The 16,929-nt window shown below is 52.0% G+C and overlaps 7 protein-coding genes across 7 annotated transcripts; 5 read left to right on the top strand and 2 right to left on the bottom strand.

The window, feature by feature from the left end:
• On the top strand, positions 1–2,151 carry B9G98_03120 (Mitochondrial respiratory chain complexes assembly protein YTA12; the record flags this gene model as incomplete). Its single annotated transcript, XM_024809677.1, has 1 exon — positions 1–2,151. One exon carries the CDS (start codon positions 1–3, stop codon positions 2,149–2,151), a length of 2,151 nt encoding a protein of 716 aa, XP_024665445.1.
• An 83-nt stretch (positions 2,152–2,234) lies between these two features.
• B9G98_03119 (Protein HIT1) lies at positions 2,235–2,630 on the top strand (the record flags this gene model as incomplete). The annotated part of the gene is made up of 1 exon (XM_024809676.1): positions 2,235–2,630. One exon carries the CDS (start codon positions 2,235–2,237, stop codon positions 2,628–2,630), a length of 396 nt encoding a protein of 131 aa, XP_024665444.1.
• A 176-nt stretch (positions 2,631–2,806) lies between these two features.
• Positions 2,807–4,108, top strand: B9G98_03118 (Aspartate aminotransferase, mitochondrial; the record flags this gene model as incomplete). The annotated part of the gene is made up of 1 exon (XM_024809675.1): positions 2,807–4,108. One exon carries the CDS (start codon positions 2,807–2,809, stop codon positions 4,106–4,108), a length of 1,302 nt encoding a protein of 433 aa, XP_024665443.1.
• A 129-nt stretch (positions 4,109–4,237) lies between these two features.
• Positions 4,238–5,914, top strand: B9G98_03117 (Phosphoglucomutase; the record flags this gene model as incomplete). The annotated part of the gene is made up of 1 exon (XM_024809674.1): positions 4,238–5,914. One exon carries the CDS (start codon positions 4,238–4,240, stop codon positions 5,912–5,914), a length of 1,677 nt encoding a protein of 558 aa, XP_024665442.1.
• A 16-nt stretch (positions 5,915–5,930) lies between these two features.
• Positions 5,931–7,364, bottom strand: B9G98_03116 (ATP-dependent DNA helicase II subunit 2; the record flags this gene model as incomplete). The annotated part of the gene is made up of 1 exon (XM_024809673.1): positions 5,931–7,364. The coding sequence occupies one exon, from the start codon at positions 7,362–7,364 to the stop codon at positions 5,931–5,933; it is 1,434 nt and encodes a 477-aa protein (XP_024665441.1).
• Positions 7,365–7,451: 87 nt separating this feature from the next.
• Positions 7,452–11,552, top strand: B9G98_03115 (Transcription factor tau subunit; the record flags this gene model as incomplete). The annotated part of the gene is made up of 1 exon (XM_024809672.1): positions 7,452–11,552. One exon carries the CDS (start codon positions 7,452–7,454, stop codon positions 11,097–11,099), a length of 3,648 nt encoding a protein of 1,215 aa, XP_024665440.1. The 3' UTR covers positions 11,100–11,552.
• Positions 11,160–13,262, bottom strand: B9G98_03114 (hypothetical protein; the record flags this gene model as incomplete). The annotated part of the gene is made up of 1 exon (XM_024809671.1): positions 11,160–13,262. One exon carries the CDS (start codon positions 13,260–13,262, stop codon positions 11,160–11,162), a length of 2,103 nt encoding a protein of 700 aa, XP_024665439.1.
• Positions 13,263–16,929: the final 3,667 nt, after the last annotated feature.

The raw sequence follows: 16,929 nt of genomic DNA, 5'->3' as shown, positions 1-16,929 counted from the left end.
ATGTTCCGCACTGTGCTCAGCCGGGGGTTTATGTCGACCCGACTGACGGTGCCACTGGTGCGTCCAGGGCTCGGTAGAGTGGTGAAAAAGGCAAGTGTGCTGCGGTATCTTGGCTCTGCTTCGATGCTGCGGGCCGAGCAGCCTCCGCCACAGCCCCCCAAGGACCCCAACAGCATGTTCAGGATCCAGTTCCGAAACGCTCGTGACGATCCCAAGGCGCCCAAGCCTCCTCAGGGCCCGCAAGGGCCAGATTGGAGGACTGTGCTGACCTACGGCTTTGCTACAGCGTTTATTTTTACTCTTGTGTTCAACAGTATGAGCCGGGACAGCCACCTGCTCTCGTGGCAAGAGTTCCGGACCAGTTACCTCGACCAGGGCCTTGTGGAGAGAATCATTCTCGTAAACAAGACTCAGGGCAGAGCTATTCTCAAACAGCACCAGTTCCCCCGCGTGGTCTTTTTCACGGTCGGTAGCGTTGAGCTCTTTGACCAGCAGTACGACGAAGCCATGAAAGAGCTAAATCTCCCTGGTGCTCAGCAAGTACCTGTTTCGTATACCAACGAGACATCTTTAGGATCCATTCTCATGACTCTGCTCCCCACTGCTCTGTTGATTGGTGGCTTGTGGTACCTCATGCGTAGAGGTCTTTCTGGGGCTGGCTCTGGTGGTATCTTCAATATGGGCAAGTCCACTGCGAAAAAGTTCAACGAGGAGAAAGACATCAAGATCACTTTCAAGGATGTGGCAGGCTGTGACGAGGCAAAAGCCGAAATCATGGAGTTTGTCAATTTCCTGAAAGAACCCAAAAAGTACGAGGAGCTTGGTGCCAAGATCCCCCGCGGTGCTATTCTATCTGGACCTCCCGGTACAGGTAAGACATTACTGGCCAAAGCCACTGCTGGCGAGGCTGGCGTTCCGTTTTACTCTGTATCTGGTTCCGAGTTTGTCGAAATGTTTGTTGGTGTTGGTGCCTCACGGGTTCGTGACCTGTTCTCCACTGCTCGTAAAGAAGCACCGTCCATTGTGTTTATTGACGAAATCGATGCTATTGGACGTGCCCGCTCTCCCAGTGGTTCGTTTGGTGGTGGCCACGACGAGCGTGAAGCCACCCTCAACCAGATCCTGGTTGAAATGGACGGCTTTGCCACAAATGAGCATGTGGTTGTTCTTGCTGGCACTAACCGACCGGACATTCTCGACAAGGCACTAATGCGACCGGGTCGTTTCTCGAGACATATCACCGTTGACAAACCTGACGTGAATGGCCGGAAACAGATCTATGACGTTTACTTGAAGCGCATTCGCACCAATCTGAATCTCGATACTCTGGCCCAGCGGCTGGCTGCTTTGACTCCTGGCTTTGCTGGTGCAGATATTGCCAACTGCGTGAACGAGGCTGCCCTGATTGCGGCTCGTGGTAATAACGATTCTGTCGAGTGGACTCACTTTGATCAAGCAGTCGAGCGCACTTCGTTCGGTTTGGAAAAGAAGTCCAAGATCCTCACCCCTGAAGAGCGCCGAACCATCGCTTATCACGAGGCTGGCCATGCTATCTGCGGATGGTATCTTGAACACACAGACCCGCTAGTCAAGGTCACGATTATCCCCCGGGGAGAGTCGCTTGGTTATGCCAAATACCTCCCTGCTGATGTCCCGCTACCGTCCAACGTTGAGCTTGAAGACCGAATGGTTATGGCGTTGGGTGGACGGGTTGCCGAGGAACTCAATTTCAACTCGTCATCCTCCGGCGCAGCCTCTGACTTCCAAAAAGTTACCCAGATCGCTACCAACATGGTTGCGCAATGGGGCATGTCACCCAAGGTTGGCTATGTGAACTACGACGAACAAGAGGGCTACTACACCAAGCCGTTCAGCGAGAGCACTGCTGCCGTGATCGATCAAGAGGTGCACCGCATTGTCAACCATGCCTACGAAAAATGCCGGGCCCTCTTGTCTGAAAAGGCCGAGCAAGTGAAGGCAATTGCTGAAGAGCTCCTCAAGAAAGAGAGCCTGGACCGGGCCGACTTTGTCAGACTCATTGGCAAACGCCCCTTCGAGGACAACAGCATTGAGTTCAAGTACTTGCAAGGCGAGGGTGTTATTCGTAAGGACGACGAGGCATCTGAACCTAAAAAGACCGAATCCGACTAAGTGTTACTGCCGGCTACATTGTACATAGATGAATAATCTGATGTGATTAATCCGATAAAAAAATTAGTCTCGTGAAAAATTCCATGGTCTGCCGGTGCGGGGCAGATTTCAAATACAAATGCCCGGCATGTGGGGCGCCCTACTGCTCGGTGGCATGCTACAAGGAACACAAGCAGAATTGCACGCCGGTGGAAAAAAACCAGGCTGTTGAGGGTGAGAAAATCAACAAAAATGTGCCGCTGGCCGAGGACCCTGAAATCGAGCGAATGCTTCGGTACTCGAGCTTGAGACAGCACTTGAAGCTGGTAGGAAGCATTTTGACCGACTCATCGGTGTCGCGGGAGCAAACTGCCGAGGGCAGGCAGCTGGTGGCCCTGAAAAAGCTGCGCGAGCTCAGAAAGGGCGGCCGCGAGGAAAACGAGCTGGTGGAGGAGTTTTGTGCGTACGTTGCAGAGCACTCGTCCAACCTGCCGCACTAAGTTACATAGCCTGCAAAAACTATTTATTTCGGCGCATCCAGGTGCGTCACGCCATATACTGATAGGCGCACTCCCCGCGCCACTGCTGAGTCATAGATGTCACACGCAGAGGAGAAAAGCCGACCCTTGCCTTGGGAGTCATCTTGCCAAGTTTACCACAAACCGAAAAATCCGAAATGCTGAGCGCACGTGCTGTTTCCCGAGTCTCTGCTGGCTCTATGCGCTGCCGAGTTGCTGCTGTGACAATGTCTACCGCAATTAGCTCTGCACGCTTCGCCTCCACCTGGGCTAACGTTCCCCAGGGCCCTCCTGACGCCATTTTGGGTATCACCGAGGCGTTCAAGGCTGATACCGCTTCGCACAAGATTAATTTGGGCGTCGGTGCCTATCGCGACAACGAAGGCAAGCCTTTTGTCCTGAACACTGTTCGTGAGGCCGAGAAACGGGTCGTTGGCAAGAAGCTCGATAAGGAGTACGCTCCCATCACTGGTCTGGCCAACTTCTACACTGCTGCTGCAGAGCTTGCCTACGGCAGCAACTCGGCTCCCATCAAGGAGAACCGTTTGGCTGTCTCCCAGACCATTTCTGGTACCGGTGCTCTGCGGGTTGGCGCTGAGTTTTTGGCCAAGTTCCTGCCCTCCAAGAAGATCTTGTTGCCCACCCCCAGCTGGGCCAACCACAAGGCAGTGTTCTCTGCTGCTGGTCTTGAGGTCGGCCAGTACCGTTACTACGACAAGTCCACCATCTCCTTGGACTTTGATGGACTCAAGGCTGACTTGGAGCAGGCTGCTCCCGGCACCGCCGTCCTCCTGCATGCCTGTGCCCACAACCCTACAGGTGTTGACCCCACTAAGGAGCAGTGGCAGGCTATTTTCAACGTCGTCAAGGAGCGCCAGCTGTTCCCCCTTTTCGACATGGCTTACCAGGGCTTTGCCTCCGGCGACTGCGACCGTGATGCCTACGCCGTCCGCTACTTTGTCGACAATGGGCTGCCCGTGGCTCTGAACCAGTCGTTCGCTAAAAACATGGGTCTTTACGGTGAGCGTATTGGTGCTTTCTCTATTGTCTGCGAGTCGCCCGAAGAAAAGGCCCGCGTTGATTCGCAGCTCAAGATTATCGTCCGTCCCTTGTACTCCAACCCTCCTATCCACGGTGCTCGCATTGCCGCGGAGATTCTCAACGACGCTCAGCTCAAGCAGCAGTGGCTCGGCGAGGTCAAGTCCATGGCCGACCGCATGATTGAGATGCGCAGCTTGTTGCGCGAGAAACTCGAGAACCTCGGCTCCAAGAAGGACTGGTCGCACGTCACCTCCCAGATCGGCATGTTCTGCTACACGGGCCTGTCTCCCGAGCAGGTTGATCGGTTGGCCAGCGAGTTCAGCGTTTACGGCACCCGTGATGGCCGCATCTCCATCTGCGGTATCAATGCCAGCAACGTCGACCACCTTGCTAAGGCTATTTTCGCTGTCTCTGGTTAAAACGCTATAGACTAAACTAATGCCAACTTTCTGAACCATAATACATCGGCGGCCATGTAAATGGCGCTTGCTGACCACAAGCATATCGCCCTAACCCCAAACACGAGATACATCGCGGATCGGTTAGCAATGCCCCTCCACCCAGCAACCATGCCCTCCGTTGAGACCAAGCCATTCGACGGTCAGAAGCCCGGAACCTCGGGACTGCGGAAGAAGACCAAGATTTTCGAACAGCCCAAGTATACCGAGAATTTTGTTCAAGCAATCCTGTCCTCCATCCCAGAGGGTGCTCCAGGCGCTACTCTGGTCATTGGCGGTGACGGTCGCTACTTCTCCAAGCAGGTAGTTCAAGTCATTGCCGAGCTCTCCGCCGGAAACAAAGTCAAGAAACTGATCATTGGCCAAAACGGCCTGCTGTCTACCCCTGCAGCCTCCCATGTTATCCGTAAATTCAAGGCGACGGGTGGAATCATCCTCACTGCGTCGCACAACCCAGGTGGTCCGGACAATGACTTTGGAATCAAATACAACCTGGCCAATGGCGGACCCGCCCCGGAGTCGGTCACCGACAAGATCTTCGAAGTCACCAAGACTCTGTCCAGCTACTCTCGGGAGCAATTGAGCGAAATCGATCTGTCTACAGTTGGCACACGCACCTACGGAAGCTTGGAAGTCGAGATCATCGACAGCGTCAAGGACTATGTTGAGCTGCTCGCTGAAATCTTCGACTTCAACTTGATCTCCACCTTCATCAAGGGCGACCCTGAGTTCACTGTTTTGTTCGATGGCCTCAACGGTATTACTGGTCCCTACGCAAGAGCCATTTTCATCGACAAGCTCGGCCTTCCTGAATCCTCTATTCAAAACGCTGTCCCGCTGCCAGATTTTGGCGGCCTCCATCCCGATCCTAACTTGACGTACGCCCGCACCTTGGTCGACAAGGTTGATGCCAACAAGATCCCTTTCGGTGCTGCATCTGACGGTGACGGTGACCGCAATATGATCTACGGATACAAGGCATTTGTCTCTCCTGGTGATTCAGTTGCTATCATTGCGCATTATGCCGACAAGATCCCTTACTTTGCTAAGAATGGCGTTTTTGGCCTTGCTCGCTCAATGCCTACCTCCGGCGCTCTCGATCGCGTAGCCAAGGCTCAGGGCCTTGACATGTACGAAACACCCACTGGATGGAAGTTCTTTGGCGCTTTGTTTGATGCCGACAAACTGTCGATCTGCGGCGAAGAGTCGTTCGGTACAGGCGCCAACCATATACGGGAGAAAGACGGTTTGTGGGCCATTGTTGCCTGGCTGAATATCATTGCTGCAGTTGGCAAGGAAAACAAGGAGCTGGCTTCGATCGCTGCCATTCAGCAGAAATTCTGGGAACAGTACGGCCGTACTTTCTTCACTCGCTATGACTACGAAAATGTCGACACCGACGGCGCCAACAAGGTCACCGACAAACTTGCCGAGCTTGTTGAAGATCCCAGCTTCGTCGGCAGCAAGGTCGGTGATCTCCAAGTCGAGAGTGCTGGTAACTTTTCGTATACTGATCTCGATGGCTCGGTATCCAAGAACCAGGGCCTCTACATCAAATTCAAGGGCGGCGCGCGTACTGTCGTTCGCCAGTCGGGAACCGGATCTTCCGGTGCTACCATCCGTCTTTACATGGAAAAGTATGAGAGCGACAAGAGCAAGTTCGGTCTCTCCTCAGAGAACTACCTCGCCCGCACCATGAAGGACGTCCAGGGATTACTTGAATTAAAGAAGTTCATTGGCCGCGAGGAGCCCGATGTGAAGACTTGAGTATAGTTAAATAGATTTAGTTCAAAAGTTCATCAAGATCAAGATCGCCAGCAGTAGACTCCAGGTTCTCCTTATCCTTGGCTTCTGTTGCAGTGCGATCCACTTTTTGGATATCAAAAACGTCAACAAACGCCTTGTTGACATGGGTGCTAGAAACGGGTTCCGCCAATGTGATATGAAGCTCTGCGTCGAGCCCGAGTCCTCGCTGTTTGAGAAAATTGGCTATGCGGTGATTATACGGGTTCGCGACTGACTGCGAATCGAAATCAATCTCCATATCATCAACTGCTTTATCCATAAGATCTTGCATCTCAGCCGAGGGTTGGCGTTCGTCTCTTTCGAGTGAATTAAACGATAACGCCAAACAGTCTTGACTGAAGGGCAGTTGATTCATTAAAAAGCCTTCAACCTCTTGTGTGATTAATGGTTGTAATGAGACCATTTCGATGTCGCTGCCACTCCGGCGAACAAATCTCGCGATCGCCACTAGCTCACGTTCATATAGAGACCGGGCTAGCGCAGAGATACCTAGAACAGACTGCGGTTCCGTCCCCAAGATGTAATTTGACGATCCGATGGGCATATATGCTGGGACATCCTCCACAAACCCAATGATCTCCAACCCAGGGTCCCGAATCGGGCCACCACCGGATATCATAGTCTCATCTATACGGTCGAACAGAATGATTTCAGACCCGAATAAATGCCCAGCTTCCAAGGTGTCTTTTTCCACAGACTGACCCTCAACAAGATGGTCTCGAATCTGCTTGACCTGCTGGCCGTTGGGGCCATACACCCAATGAGCTGTTGGTGCAGTGGCTCGTTTTGTGGCTGGATATACAGCGATATCAAGCGCCAAATGACTCTTCTCAGGTGATCCTAGTGTCAATTGACCTTTGTACAAATGTATGGGCTTGATGACCTTCGGCTTGGCCGCGCAGATAGTCTCGGCTACATCAGCATAAGAACCCACGGCTGCGCCAGGCAATTGCTCTATTTCTTGTGGAGGCACGTCCACAAACGCAAACAATAATGAAACCCCAGAGCTGCTACTCATTTCGTGTATCTGGGCTAGCAGCGCGTCGTCAGTTGGCACTTTATCGGTGAATGCAACAATTTTTTTGCTGAATTTCAGCTTCTTGCAGTGTGTCTCGATAGACCCTAAAGCATTGATTATCATTTGCTCAAATCCGTCGCATATGGATGCACTTCTCGCTGCCTTCCGTACCGCGTCAATGTTCTCTTGGTTAGGAGATTCTATAGGTACAATCTCTTGGTTTCCAAAAATAACACCAACTTTATCGCTTACTCTGTCGTAAAGAACTCGGTTTGCCATCTCGTCTACAACGTATTCTGAGACCCACTCCACATTCGCAAGTGTTCGGTCGTTATGACTCACTACCATCGACTCAGATGAGTCTACAATATAAAACGTAACTTGTTTGTCCATAGATACCTCAATAACGTTCCGCTATCATCAGTGGCCCAATTAATATGGCACTAATTTACCTTGTCCGCACTGGACTTTTCTGACGTAATGGATCCTGGTCGTGTCGTCGAGCAGGTCGTTCATGATCTCGCTCTGAGGGGCGAGAAAGGCTCCACGTTAGAGGAATTCTGGGAGCTCGGACAGAGCATAATTGGACAGCCTCTCGACCAAGTTTTTCAGTCTGCTCTGTGGCGATGGGTTACTGCAGATAAACGCGTTCTTGTAACAAACCGGGATGGAATGCCTGTCTCTGTTTCAGACATTAACAACCCTGAATCGCTCAAAATACAAGATGAAATTGTGGTCAAGACTGTCGAAGAGTATCTATGGCTAGCCCTCACAGGTCAGCAACAGGCTGATAGCCCCATTGGTGTAATGGCTTTCAAACTCCTTTGCGCAGTCTGTAGGGCTCGTTCTGCTGGCATGTCTGCAATTGAGTTGAGTCGCGAAACTGGGCAGGATCCCAGAAGCATACACGGCAGAATTGCACTTTTGGCTGACCAGGGCCTCGTGGTTCGTTACCCGGTTGTCCAAAACAAAGCTCATACCCATCTGATCGTGCACAAACAATATGCTGAAAGATATCGCACGGAAAGAACAGAGTCAGGTGGTCATATTGATAAGTTCCAGCTGCTGAAATCCATCTTGGAGTGGTGTAAGACAGGCCCAAATGGGATGCGGTTGAGGCAGGATCTATATTTCCAATTGCAGTTCGATAAACTCCCGAGAGGTGGGCCCTTACTGCGCAATTTACTGGCAAAGGGTGAAAAAGGTAACTACCTGGTTTGTATGAATGTCTACGAGTCTGAACGCCCAGACTCGCTTTACCGCTGTGTCAAGTACCTCAAAGATCTTGATGAGGAGGCAGAAGGTAGGGGTGATGAGGAAGACGAGGAGGAAGACGAGGAAGATGATGAAGAGGAAAACGAGGAGGGTCCCAGTATTGAAACTCCAGGTTACCAACCTGATGTCGCCAAGGTCGTTGTTGCCTCGCATGCCGTCGCTGACTCGGGCCCAATAGCGAACCTAATTTACCCTATTGAGCACCAAATCTACGATCTTGTTCAAAATTCTGGATCATTTGGCCTCCCTGCAATGTCTTTATATCGTAATTTGACTGGTGCAGCCTATCAAAAGCCTATCAGCCGGCTATTGGACGGGTTGTTGGCCACGCCTACGGCTAAAAAGAAGGCCATACCAAACGAACTATCCTATCTCGATTTCGTCAGAGGCATTGATTTTGTTGCTAGGATGAAGTTTTATCGTTACTTCACCCAAATCACGTACGCTCAATTCGAAAATCGTCCTGCAAACCCATGTTGGGGTGTCTTCCCACCCATGCCTTCATCCGGGGCCTCGTCTTTACAAATGTTGAGCTCGAAAGAGAGCACACCTCTCGTTGGAGGTGCCGTTATAATCGAAACAGAAAACAGCCAGCAGCTATCTCATTTCCATGGAGATAAAAAGCTAGAAGGATCACGTATTATTTTAGCTGCAGCCACACCACCAGCCCAAGGGAAAGGAAGAGGTAGACCGCGCAAGAATGCACCAAAACCTGTGAATGAAGTGCCCAAAATCCGAAAGTCACAAGACCAGGACAAGTTCGATATCTCCAAGAGGAACTGGAAAGGGGGAACACCCGGATTCCCTCGCACACGTCTTCCAGCTGCCCTTCTGAGTTCATTCCATTCGCCGTCGATTAACGAGCCAACTACAGATAACAAAACTCACTCAGTGGTTTCCGAATCGCCAGTTTCAGACGTTGTCACACAGACACCTGAACCAACTGTGCCATCTTTGTCCATTGCCGCGACAAAGCGTGAGGCCGACATTTTAGCGCTTATGGCTGCTGATGGTGGTGCATGTATTGGTGGCTTGGCTTTGGCGAAACGATTAGAGAAGACAGAGAGTAGTGCGTCCACCATTGATCGCAAAACTATTGAAAAGTCTATTGCTCGCTTGGTTGGCAGCGGAAAGATAAAGCAGATTTTTGTTACTGCACCAATGCGGGGTATTTTTGTCACACGCTATATTATTCACGACCCTGCAATTGATGCTGGCGCGGAAATAATCACAAAACTAAAAGCGGATCTCTCTGAGTCCATTCAAAATCCACCCAACGCTACTACACCTTCCAAGCTGCCTGCTCTCGTCGAAGGCGATATTTCGGCTCTAAGCTGTGGAAGCACACCGCGTAGGTTTCGTGTACTCGCTTCTGAAGTCAAAACAAAGGTTAACCGAAGAAAGTTTGGCCCTAAGGCTAGTGATGTTGCAGCTGGTACTGCAAACACCAATGAAGACAATGCGAAAATTACAAAAATTTCCAAACCGGCTACTCCAAAACGTACTCGTACAGGCCGACTGTCGAGCATGCTCACAACCAAGAAGCGTAAGCACGAAGAAACTCGGGAAGAAGATGACCAGCCCGTTCAGATTGACCCTGAGCGCTTATACAGGTCAATTGTGGTCTCGCGATCTCTTTATCCTCGAGGCGCTAATATTGATTGGGAAATGATTGTAAGTGACATCCCTGGACTTAGTGCCAGCCGAGCTAGAAAACGCTGGCCAGCGATCCGTGACCAGTACGGTGGTACAAAGGCACTTTCAAAAGCTACGGAGCAATGGGAACGACTGTTTTTAGCTGCCTACAGCCGCTCTGAAATAGAGCTCCACGACCCGGAGAAGGAAGGCTTTAGCCTGCAGCCGTACGTTGATTTCTGGATTCATCATTCCGAAACTAGTTTGTTCGATGATGTGAAGGCTCTGACTACTCGTGCTGACTTCGAAGCAAGATATGGTACGATACGAAGTCAGCCAGTATCCAATCCTCTAGAGGGCGTATTCAACCTTCCAACTATGGTTCGTGTTGAGGAGCTCATAACAAACACGTCTTTCTCCGTACCTTCAGGAAGGTCTTTAAACAAGGTGACTGGATGTGTCGATTTCACTTCCGATGAGCAGCTGGTAAGGGCTGTTATCACGAGCGGCGACGATCTATCTCCAGAACGTGCAGCCGGTTTGTTGGGAGAGCTGGGCGAGGAACGCGTCAGCGAAGCAACAGAGGCTTTGGTTTCAAACAAAGTTATCCACTACACCCCGCGTGATCCTACAAAGGTACTGCCTGGAAGAAACTACACTCTCAGTGAGCGCGTGACCAATGCTTTATCAACTAAGTTAGACACGAGTTTTAGTCGAGAAGCTCGTGAATTTGTGAAAAGTCTTGCAAACTCATACCTTGTGCCTCCTACAGTTGAGGACTCGTCAATTGCTGCGATTCTCGAGTTGGCGAGCACGGACGGCCTGCACCTCCGTCGCTTGAACCATACGACAGGCCGATTAATTAGTGATTATCGGTCTCGAATGATCGAAAAGCAGAAACTAGATTTCGAAGTGGTTGTCGAGGTTTCAAGATCTTTGAGAAAGCCACCTCCTCTCTACAGCGTTTACCCCGTGTCTAAGAAATCCAACGAAATCTACTTTTGGCAGTACTCTGAATCTGCCTTCGAGGCGGTGGTCTCCAAAGTCTTACTTTTACTGGTGATGCGGCCTTATATTACCCTTGAGCTCATAGCTGCAAACTTGAAGGCAGTTCTCAGACTCAATGAGGTCAAAGTCCTGGTGGAGTGGCTCCGCAACACAGGAAGGATAGACGAAAAGCATGGTGGCTACATTGCTAACCTTTATTGGTTCAGTTAGAGGAATGCTGAATTATCCTATCGTCAAAACATAATTATTTAAACTTGAAAATGGCGGCTCTTAAAGCAGAGCGATAGCGGCAATACCTGCGACCGCGACATACAAACCAGCGGCGAGGCTAGAAGCGCCGTTGGCAGGAGTCACACCAGTGCCTTGCTCGACAGGGAGAGTGGCAACGGGAGCAGTAGCCTCAGGAGCATGGGTCTTGGCGCCACCGTTGACCGTCAAAGTAGTTGCAGCAGTGACCTTGTGTGTGGTAGCCTCTTCCTTCTTGGTGATAGTACAGGGGCAGTCAGTGACCGTCAAAGTAGTGGGTTCAGTGACGGTGTAGCACTTACCATTTCCGGGGCACAAGGTGGTAGGCTCAGGGCAGTAGGTAGTAATAGCAGTGACAACGGTAGTTGTAGTTTCCCTTTCCTCGGGGATGGTGCAGGGGCAGTCAGTGACCGTCAAAGTGGTGGGCTCAGTAACGGTGTAGCACTTGCCATTTCCAGGGCACAAGGTGGTAGGCTCAGGGCAGTAGGTGGTAAAAGCGGTGACAACAGTGGTCACAGTTTCATCCGGAGCACCAGAGGTAGTAGCGTTGCCAGCGGGAGCGGTGGCAGAGCTAGGAGGTGTGCTGGGCGCGGCAGGGCCGGTAGGAGCAGCTGTCTCACCACCGCAGTAGGTCAAGCAAGCGGTAGCGGCAGCAGGGAACTCAGGGACATTCGGGACACTGAATGTCGCACCAGCACTTGAGAAAGCAGCACCAAGGCTAGAGCCAACAGCGCCAGCAGAGGTGACGACGGGGCAGGGAGCGTCGGTAGGTACCTGGTTGAAAATGGAAACAGCAATCTCAGAAGCAGGGCCGGCGAGAGAAGAGATATCGTTCTGAACAATCTGGGCAGCACCAACCGCAGTGAAGTCTTGGGCCTTGGCGTTAAGATTGCCAAGCAAAGCGCTGATATCACTAACAAGAGCACCGAACGTCTGGATGTAGCCAACAGTGTCGTCGGCCTCGAAGCTTGTAAGCCCACCAGCGGCTTGCTTGAGGTTCATAACGGCATCGTAAAGAGGTTGGTAGCCCTCTTGGATGGACAAACCACCTGGAAGACCATCAGCTACTGACCACTTCTCGACAAGTGCGTTGAGAGAAGTAAGAGGTGCGATAACCGCATCGAGAGAGGAGCCAAAGGCTGGCTGAATCGGCTGGGCAGGGGCAGAAGTAACGCATGGACCCTCAGAAGCAGCAGAAGAGGTGGCAGGAGCAGCAGAGGACTTGCCATCGGCAGGAGGAGAGCTGGCAGGAGCATCAGAAGACTTGCCATCGGCAGGAGAGGAGCTGGCAGGAGCAGGAGACGACTTGCAATCGGTAGGGCAGGAGCTGGCAGGAGCAGTAGACGACTTGCCATCGGCAGGAGAAGAGCTGGCAGGAGCAGTAGACGACTTGCCATCGGCAGGAGAAGAGCTGGCAGGAGCAGCAGGAGAGCTACTCGGGGTAGTAGAACTGGTGCCCGGGGTAGTAGGGCTGGTGCTCGAAGTGGCAGGAGAAGAAGTAGGAGTTGCAGAACTTTCGGTGCAATAACTAGAACAGACACTAGGGGCAGCAGGGAACTCAGGAATACCCTTGGTGATGGTGTATGAGGCAGCAGCATTTTTGTATGCTGCATCCATGTTGGAAGCCACCTCAGCAGCAGAAGCGATCTGGATGCAGGGAGCATCAGAAGGTAGATTGGCAAAAAGCTTAACCTCAATGTCAGAGGCGGGGCCAGCGAGAGAGACAATATCACCGGAGACGATACTGCCAGCGCCAACACTGATCATATCATTAGCCTTCTCATTCAAAGATCCAATAAGAGTGCTAATCTCAGCGACAAGCCCGTTCATGGAGCTGATGTAGTTGGCAACGTTCTTGGACTCGACAACAGTCAATTTGCCAGCTTGATCGTTCAAGCTTGTACAAGCTCTGTAGAGAGGGTAGAAGTTCTGTTGGATGTCTATCGCACCCAAGATACCATCATACTTTGACCATGACTGTACAAGGCTGTTAAGGATGTCAAGATTGCTCTCAACAGCAGTAATTGATGCGAATAATGGGCCATCAGCAGCATCTGGAGCCTCAGAGGTGACACACTGAGCAGAAACTATAGAAAGCAAAGCAAGAAGTATGGCCTGAGAACTCATCTTCATCTTGATATTTTGCGTTGTGACAATTGAGTCCTGGGGTGTTTATATATGGTCTGAGTAGGCCCTGCTTGGTGGTGCTGGGCCCTTGGCTTTTGAGTGGGGTACACATAGTGCATGTCCGCATAGCAACCTCACTTTGGCAGTAAACCAAGGGACTAGCTGAAATAGAGTTCTTGTAAAACATATTTGGAGCTATCTATCTGTTTTATGGTGTATCAAACCAACCAGAGCTGCGTTCATGGAGATCTTCCTGTTCAGATGCCCTCGAGACTGTTGACTGCAACTGCACAGAAAAAGCAATACTACTCCTTTTTGGGCACCCCGAAGACTGCTAGGTACGTGTTTCTTCAAGCAGGACTAACAATGGTTCGTCTCATCACATGTGATGAAACTTCTCGTATACAGTTTAAATATGGTAACTTTCAAGGTGTCGTTCATCATCTGATGCTTGGTCAATTCCAGTTCGCTTGTGCGAAAAAACGTTGGGGAGCCGTGCACTTGCCCTACCCTGATTGAATGGGCAAAAAATGCCTCCGTGTCGTGACACGCTATTTATGCCTGCCACCTCCTGTCGCTATTAAGGTCTGAACCTATACTCTCTACCTTTATAGAAGTTCTAATGAGTTGGTAGCTTCGCCAATTCAAGTATATAACCCTGCATTCAAGTTGTGAGTGGCCTCAAAAACATCTATATTAACCTCACAATGCTTTCTATTACGGCCAGACGCCATTCAGCCCTGAAATACTCCAACCGTATACACCTTTGGTCGCGTTCCTATTGAGGGTTGCAGCTGCAGTTGCATCTGCGTCTGTTCCGCAGTAAGATTTTTTTTCAGAATTTAGTCAGTACGGCAGTGTTCTGGCATGGGTTCACCCGTCCGGCCCGGAGAGAACAAATTGGCAATGCGTGTGAAATCGCAGCGAATGCCGACATAAAAACTATACCAATGTACTGACAGCAGATAAAATGGTACGTTTTGACCTCTATTCTCATATTTAGATTCTGCCCGCTGGTTTGGTTGCCACAGAACACAGCGTACGTACATCAAACGTATGTACAGCGGCTCAAATCTATGAAGGAGCAATTCATTAAAGAAATTTCCATATCTAGAGGCTTTTAGTTGAAAATTGGCGGTTTTTTATCATTTTGGTTTCTTCGGTTGATTTTTTTTGGGCCTACCCCGCTTGTGCCAAGAAGTGGGCTCCGACCGTTTCACCATAGCTGCATGTCCTCGGCTCCAGACAACCGGTGCCTCTAGCCTACCAACAGGATTGTATCCAAGCTCCCAGATCTACATCAAGCTTCCTTGCTATATTCATAATACTGTTTCGATCTGCTATCTTTATCAGGTCTATGAAAATATTGTCTGGAATTACCACCAATTCGGTTTCATTCAGAGTCCAACCAAGTCTAAACCAAAAACAGGAACGGAATAGCAGTAGCTTCATTAGAACGTACATACGATACGGAAGACCATAGTGGCTCAAAATTTTCAGTCTTGATATAGACTTTTCAATAGGTGAGAAATATTCTAAAAATCTATAGCGACTACAGCAAGGCTACCAAAATAGTACCAAGTACCGCAGAGTACAGGCTATATTTAACCTTTGGAGCAGCATTGGACGCAGCCACGGAAGACTCAGATCCTGAGCCTGAGCCCGAGTCTGAACCAGAGCCATTAGAGCCTGAGCCTGAACCGGAGCCATTAGAGCTTGAACCAGATCCCGAGCCATTAGAGCCCGAGCCTGACCCTGAACCAGAGCCATTAGAGCCGGAGCTTGAACCGGTGCCATTAGAGCCGGTGCCGGAGCCGGTGCCATTAGAGCCTGAGCCTGAGCCTGAGCCTGAGCCTGAGCCTGAGCCTGAGCCTGAGCCTGAGCCTGAGCCTGAGCCTGAGCCTGAGCCTGAACCTGAACCTGAACCTGAGCCTGAACCGGAGCCGGAGCCTGAGCCGGAGCCATTAGAGCCGGAGCCTGAGCCTGAGCCTGAGCCGGAGCCTGAGCCGGAGCCTGAACCGGAGCCTGAGCCGGAGCCTGAACCGGAGCCATTAGAGCCGGTGCCTGAACCGGAGCCACTAGAGCCGGTGCCTGAACCGGAGCCATTAGAGCCGGTGCCGGAGCCTGAACCGGAGCCATTAGAGCCTGAACCTGAACCTGAACTAGAAGCGACTGCCGCAACAGTACCGGACTGAGTGCCAGATCCGGAAGCAGTTGAAGCGGTAGGTGCAATAGAGCCGGAGTGCGCACCAGAGCCGCTAGGAGTAGCTGAGCCGGAGTGAGCACCAGAGCCACTGGGAGTAGCTGAGCCAGAGTGAGCACCAGAGCCACTGGGAGTAGCTGAGCCGGAGTGAGCACCAGAGCCACTGGGAGTAGCTGAGCCGGAGTGAGCACCAGAGCCACTGGGAGTAGCTGAGCCAGAGGGAGCACCAGAGCCGCTGGGGGTAGCTGATCCGGAGGGAGCACCAGAGCCACTGGGGGTAGCTGAGCTGGAGTGAGCACCAGAGCCGCTGGGAGTAGCTGAGCCAGAGGGAGCACCAGAGCCGCTGGAGGTAGCTGAGCCGGAGGGAGCACCAGAGCCGCTGGGGGTAGCTGAGCCGGAGTGAGCACCAGAGCCGCTGGGGGTAGCTGAGCCGGAGTGAGCACCAGAGCCGCTGGAGGTAGCTGAGCCGGAGTGAGCACCAGAGCCGCTGGAGGTAGCTGAGCCGGAGGGAGCACCAGAGCCGCTGGGGGTAGCTGAGCCGGAGTGAGCACCAGAGCCGCTGGGGGTAGCTGAGCCGGAGTGAGCACCAGAGCCGCTGGAGGTAGCTGAGCCGGAGGGAGCACCAGAGCCGCTGGGGGTAGCTGAGCCGGAGTGAGCACCAGAGCCGCTGGAGGTAGCTGAGCCGGAGTGAGCACCAGAGCCGCTGGAGGTAGCTGAGCCGCTGGAGGTAGCTGAGCCGGAGGGAGCACCAGAGCCGCTGGGGGTAGCTGAGCCGGAGTGAGCACCAGAGCCGCTGGAGGTAGCTGAGCCGGAGGGAGCACCAGAGCCGCTGGGGGTAGCTGAGCCGGAGTGAGCACCAGAGCCGCTGGAGGTAGCTGAGCCGCTGGGGGTAGCTGAGCCGGAGTGAGCTCCAGAGCCACTGGGGGTAGCTGAGCCAGAGGGAGCACCAGAGCTAGAAGCACCAGAACTGCTAGAAGTACCAGAGCTAGAGGGGTTAACTGTGTTGGATGGGCATGGGCCAATCGTCGTCAAAGTAACAGGACCGCTAGGGCACGGTTTCAACAACGGAATGGTGATAGGTGAGGAAAGCGTGGCGCCGATTTGGTTGACGCTACTGATAAGCTTGTTGATGTTGTCGATATCAGCACAGTCGTAGCAGCCACTAGACTTGGCGAGAATAGAAGCAATCGTACCAATGACGCTGTTCAGGCTACCGATAAGACCCGAAAGAATCAATTTGAGGACGGGAGCCAAGATACCGCTACTGTTAGCGAGTTGCTGGGCAACATTCTCAATAACAGTGACCAAGTTATCAACAATCTTAAAGATCGACAGGAGTGCATCGCCAGCGAGACAGGTGATGCCACCAAGGGCAGCAAGCAAAGCCTCGATAGCGCCGGTAACTGCAGCAAGCAGAGGGCCAAGCGCGGCAATATTGCCGGCGGCGTCAGCAAGACCGTTGAG

The sequence above is a fragment of the Wickerhamiella sorbophila genome (assembly GCF_002251995.1).
Source record: "Wickerhamiella sorbophila strain DS02 chromosome Unknown contig3, whole genome shotgun sequence".
Classification (NCBI taxonomy): Eukaryota; Fungi; Ascomycota; class Dipodascomycetes; order Dipodascales; family Trichomonascaceae; genus Wickerhamiella; species Wickerhamiella sorbophila.
This window is presented reverse-complemented; position numbering and strand designations above follow the sequence as displayed.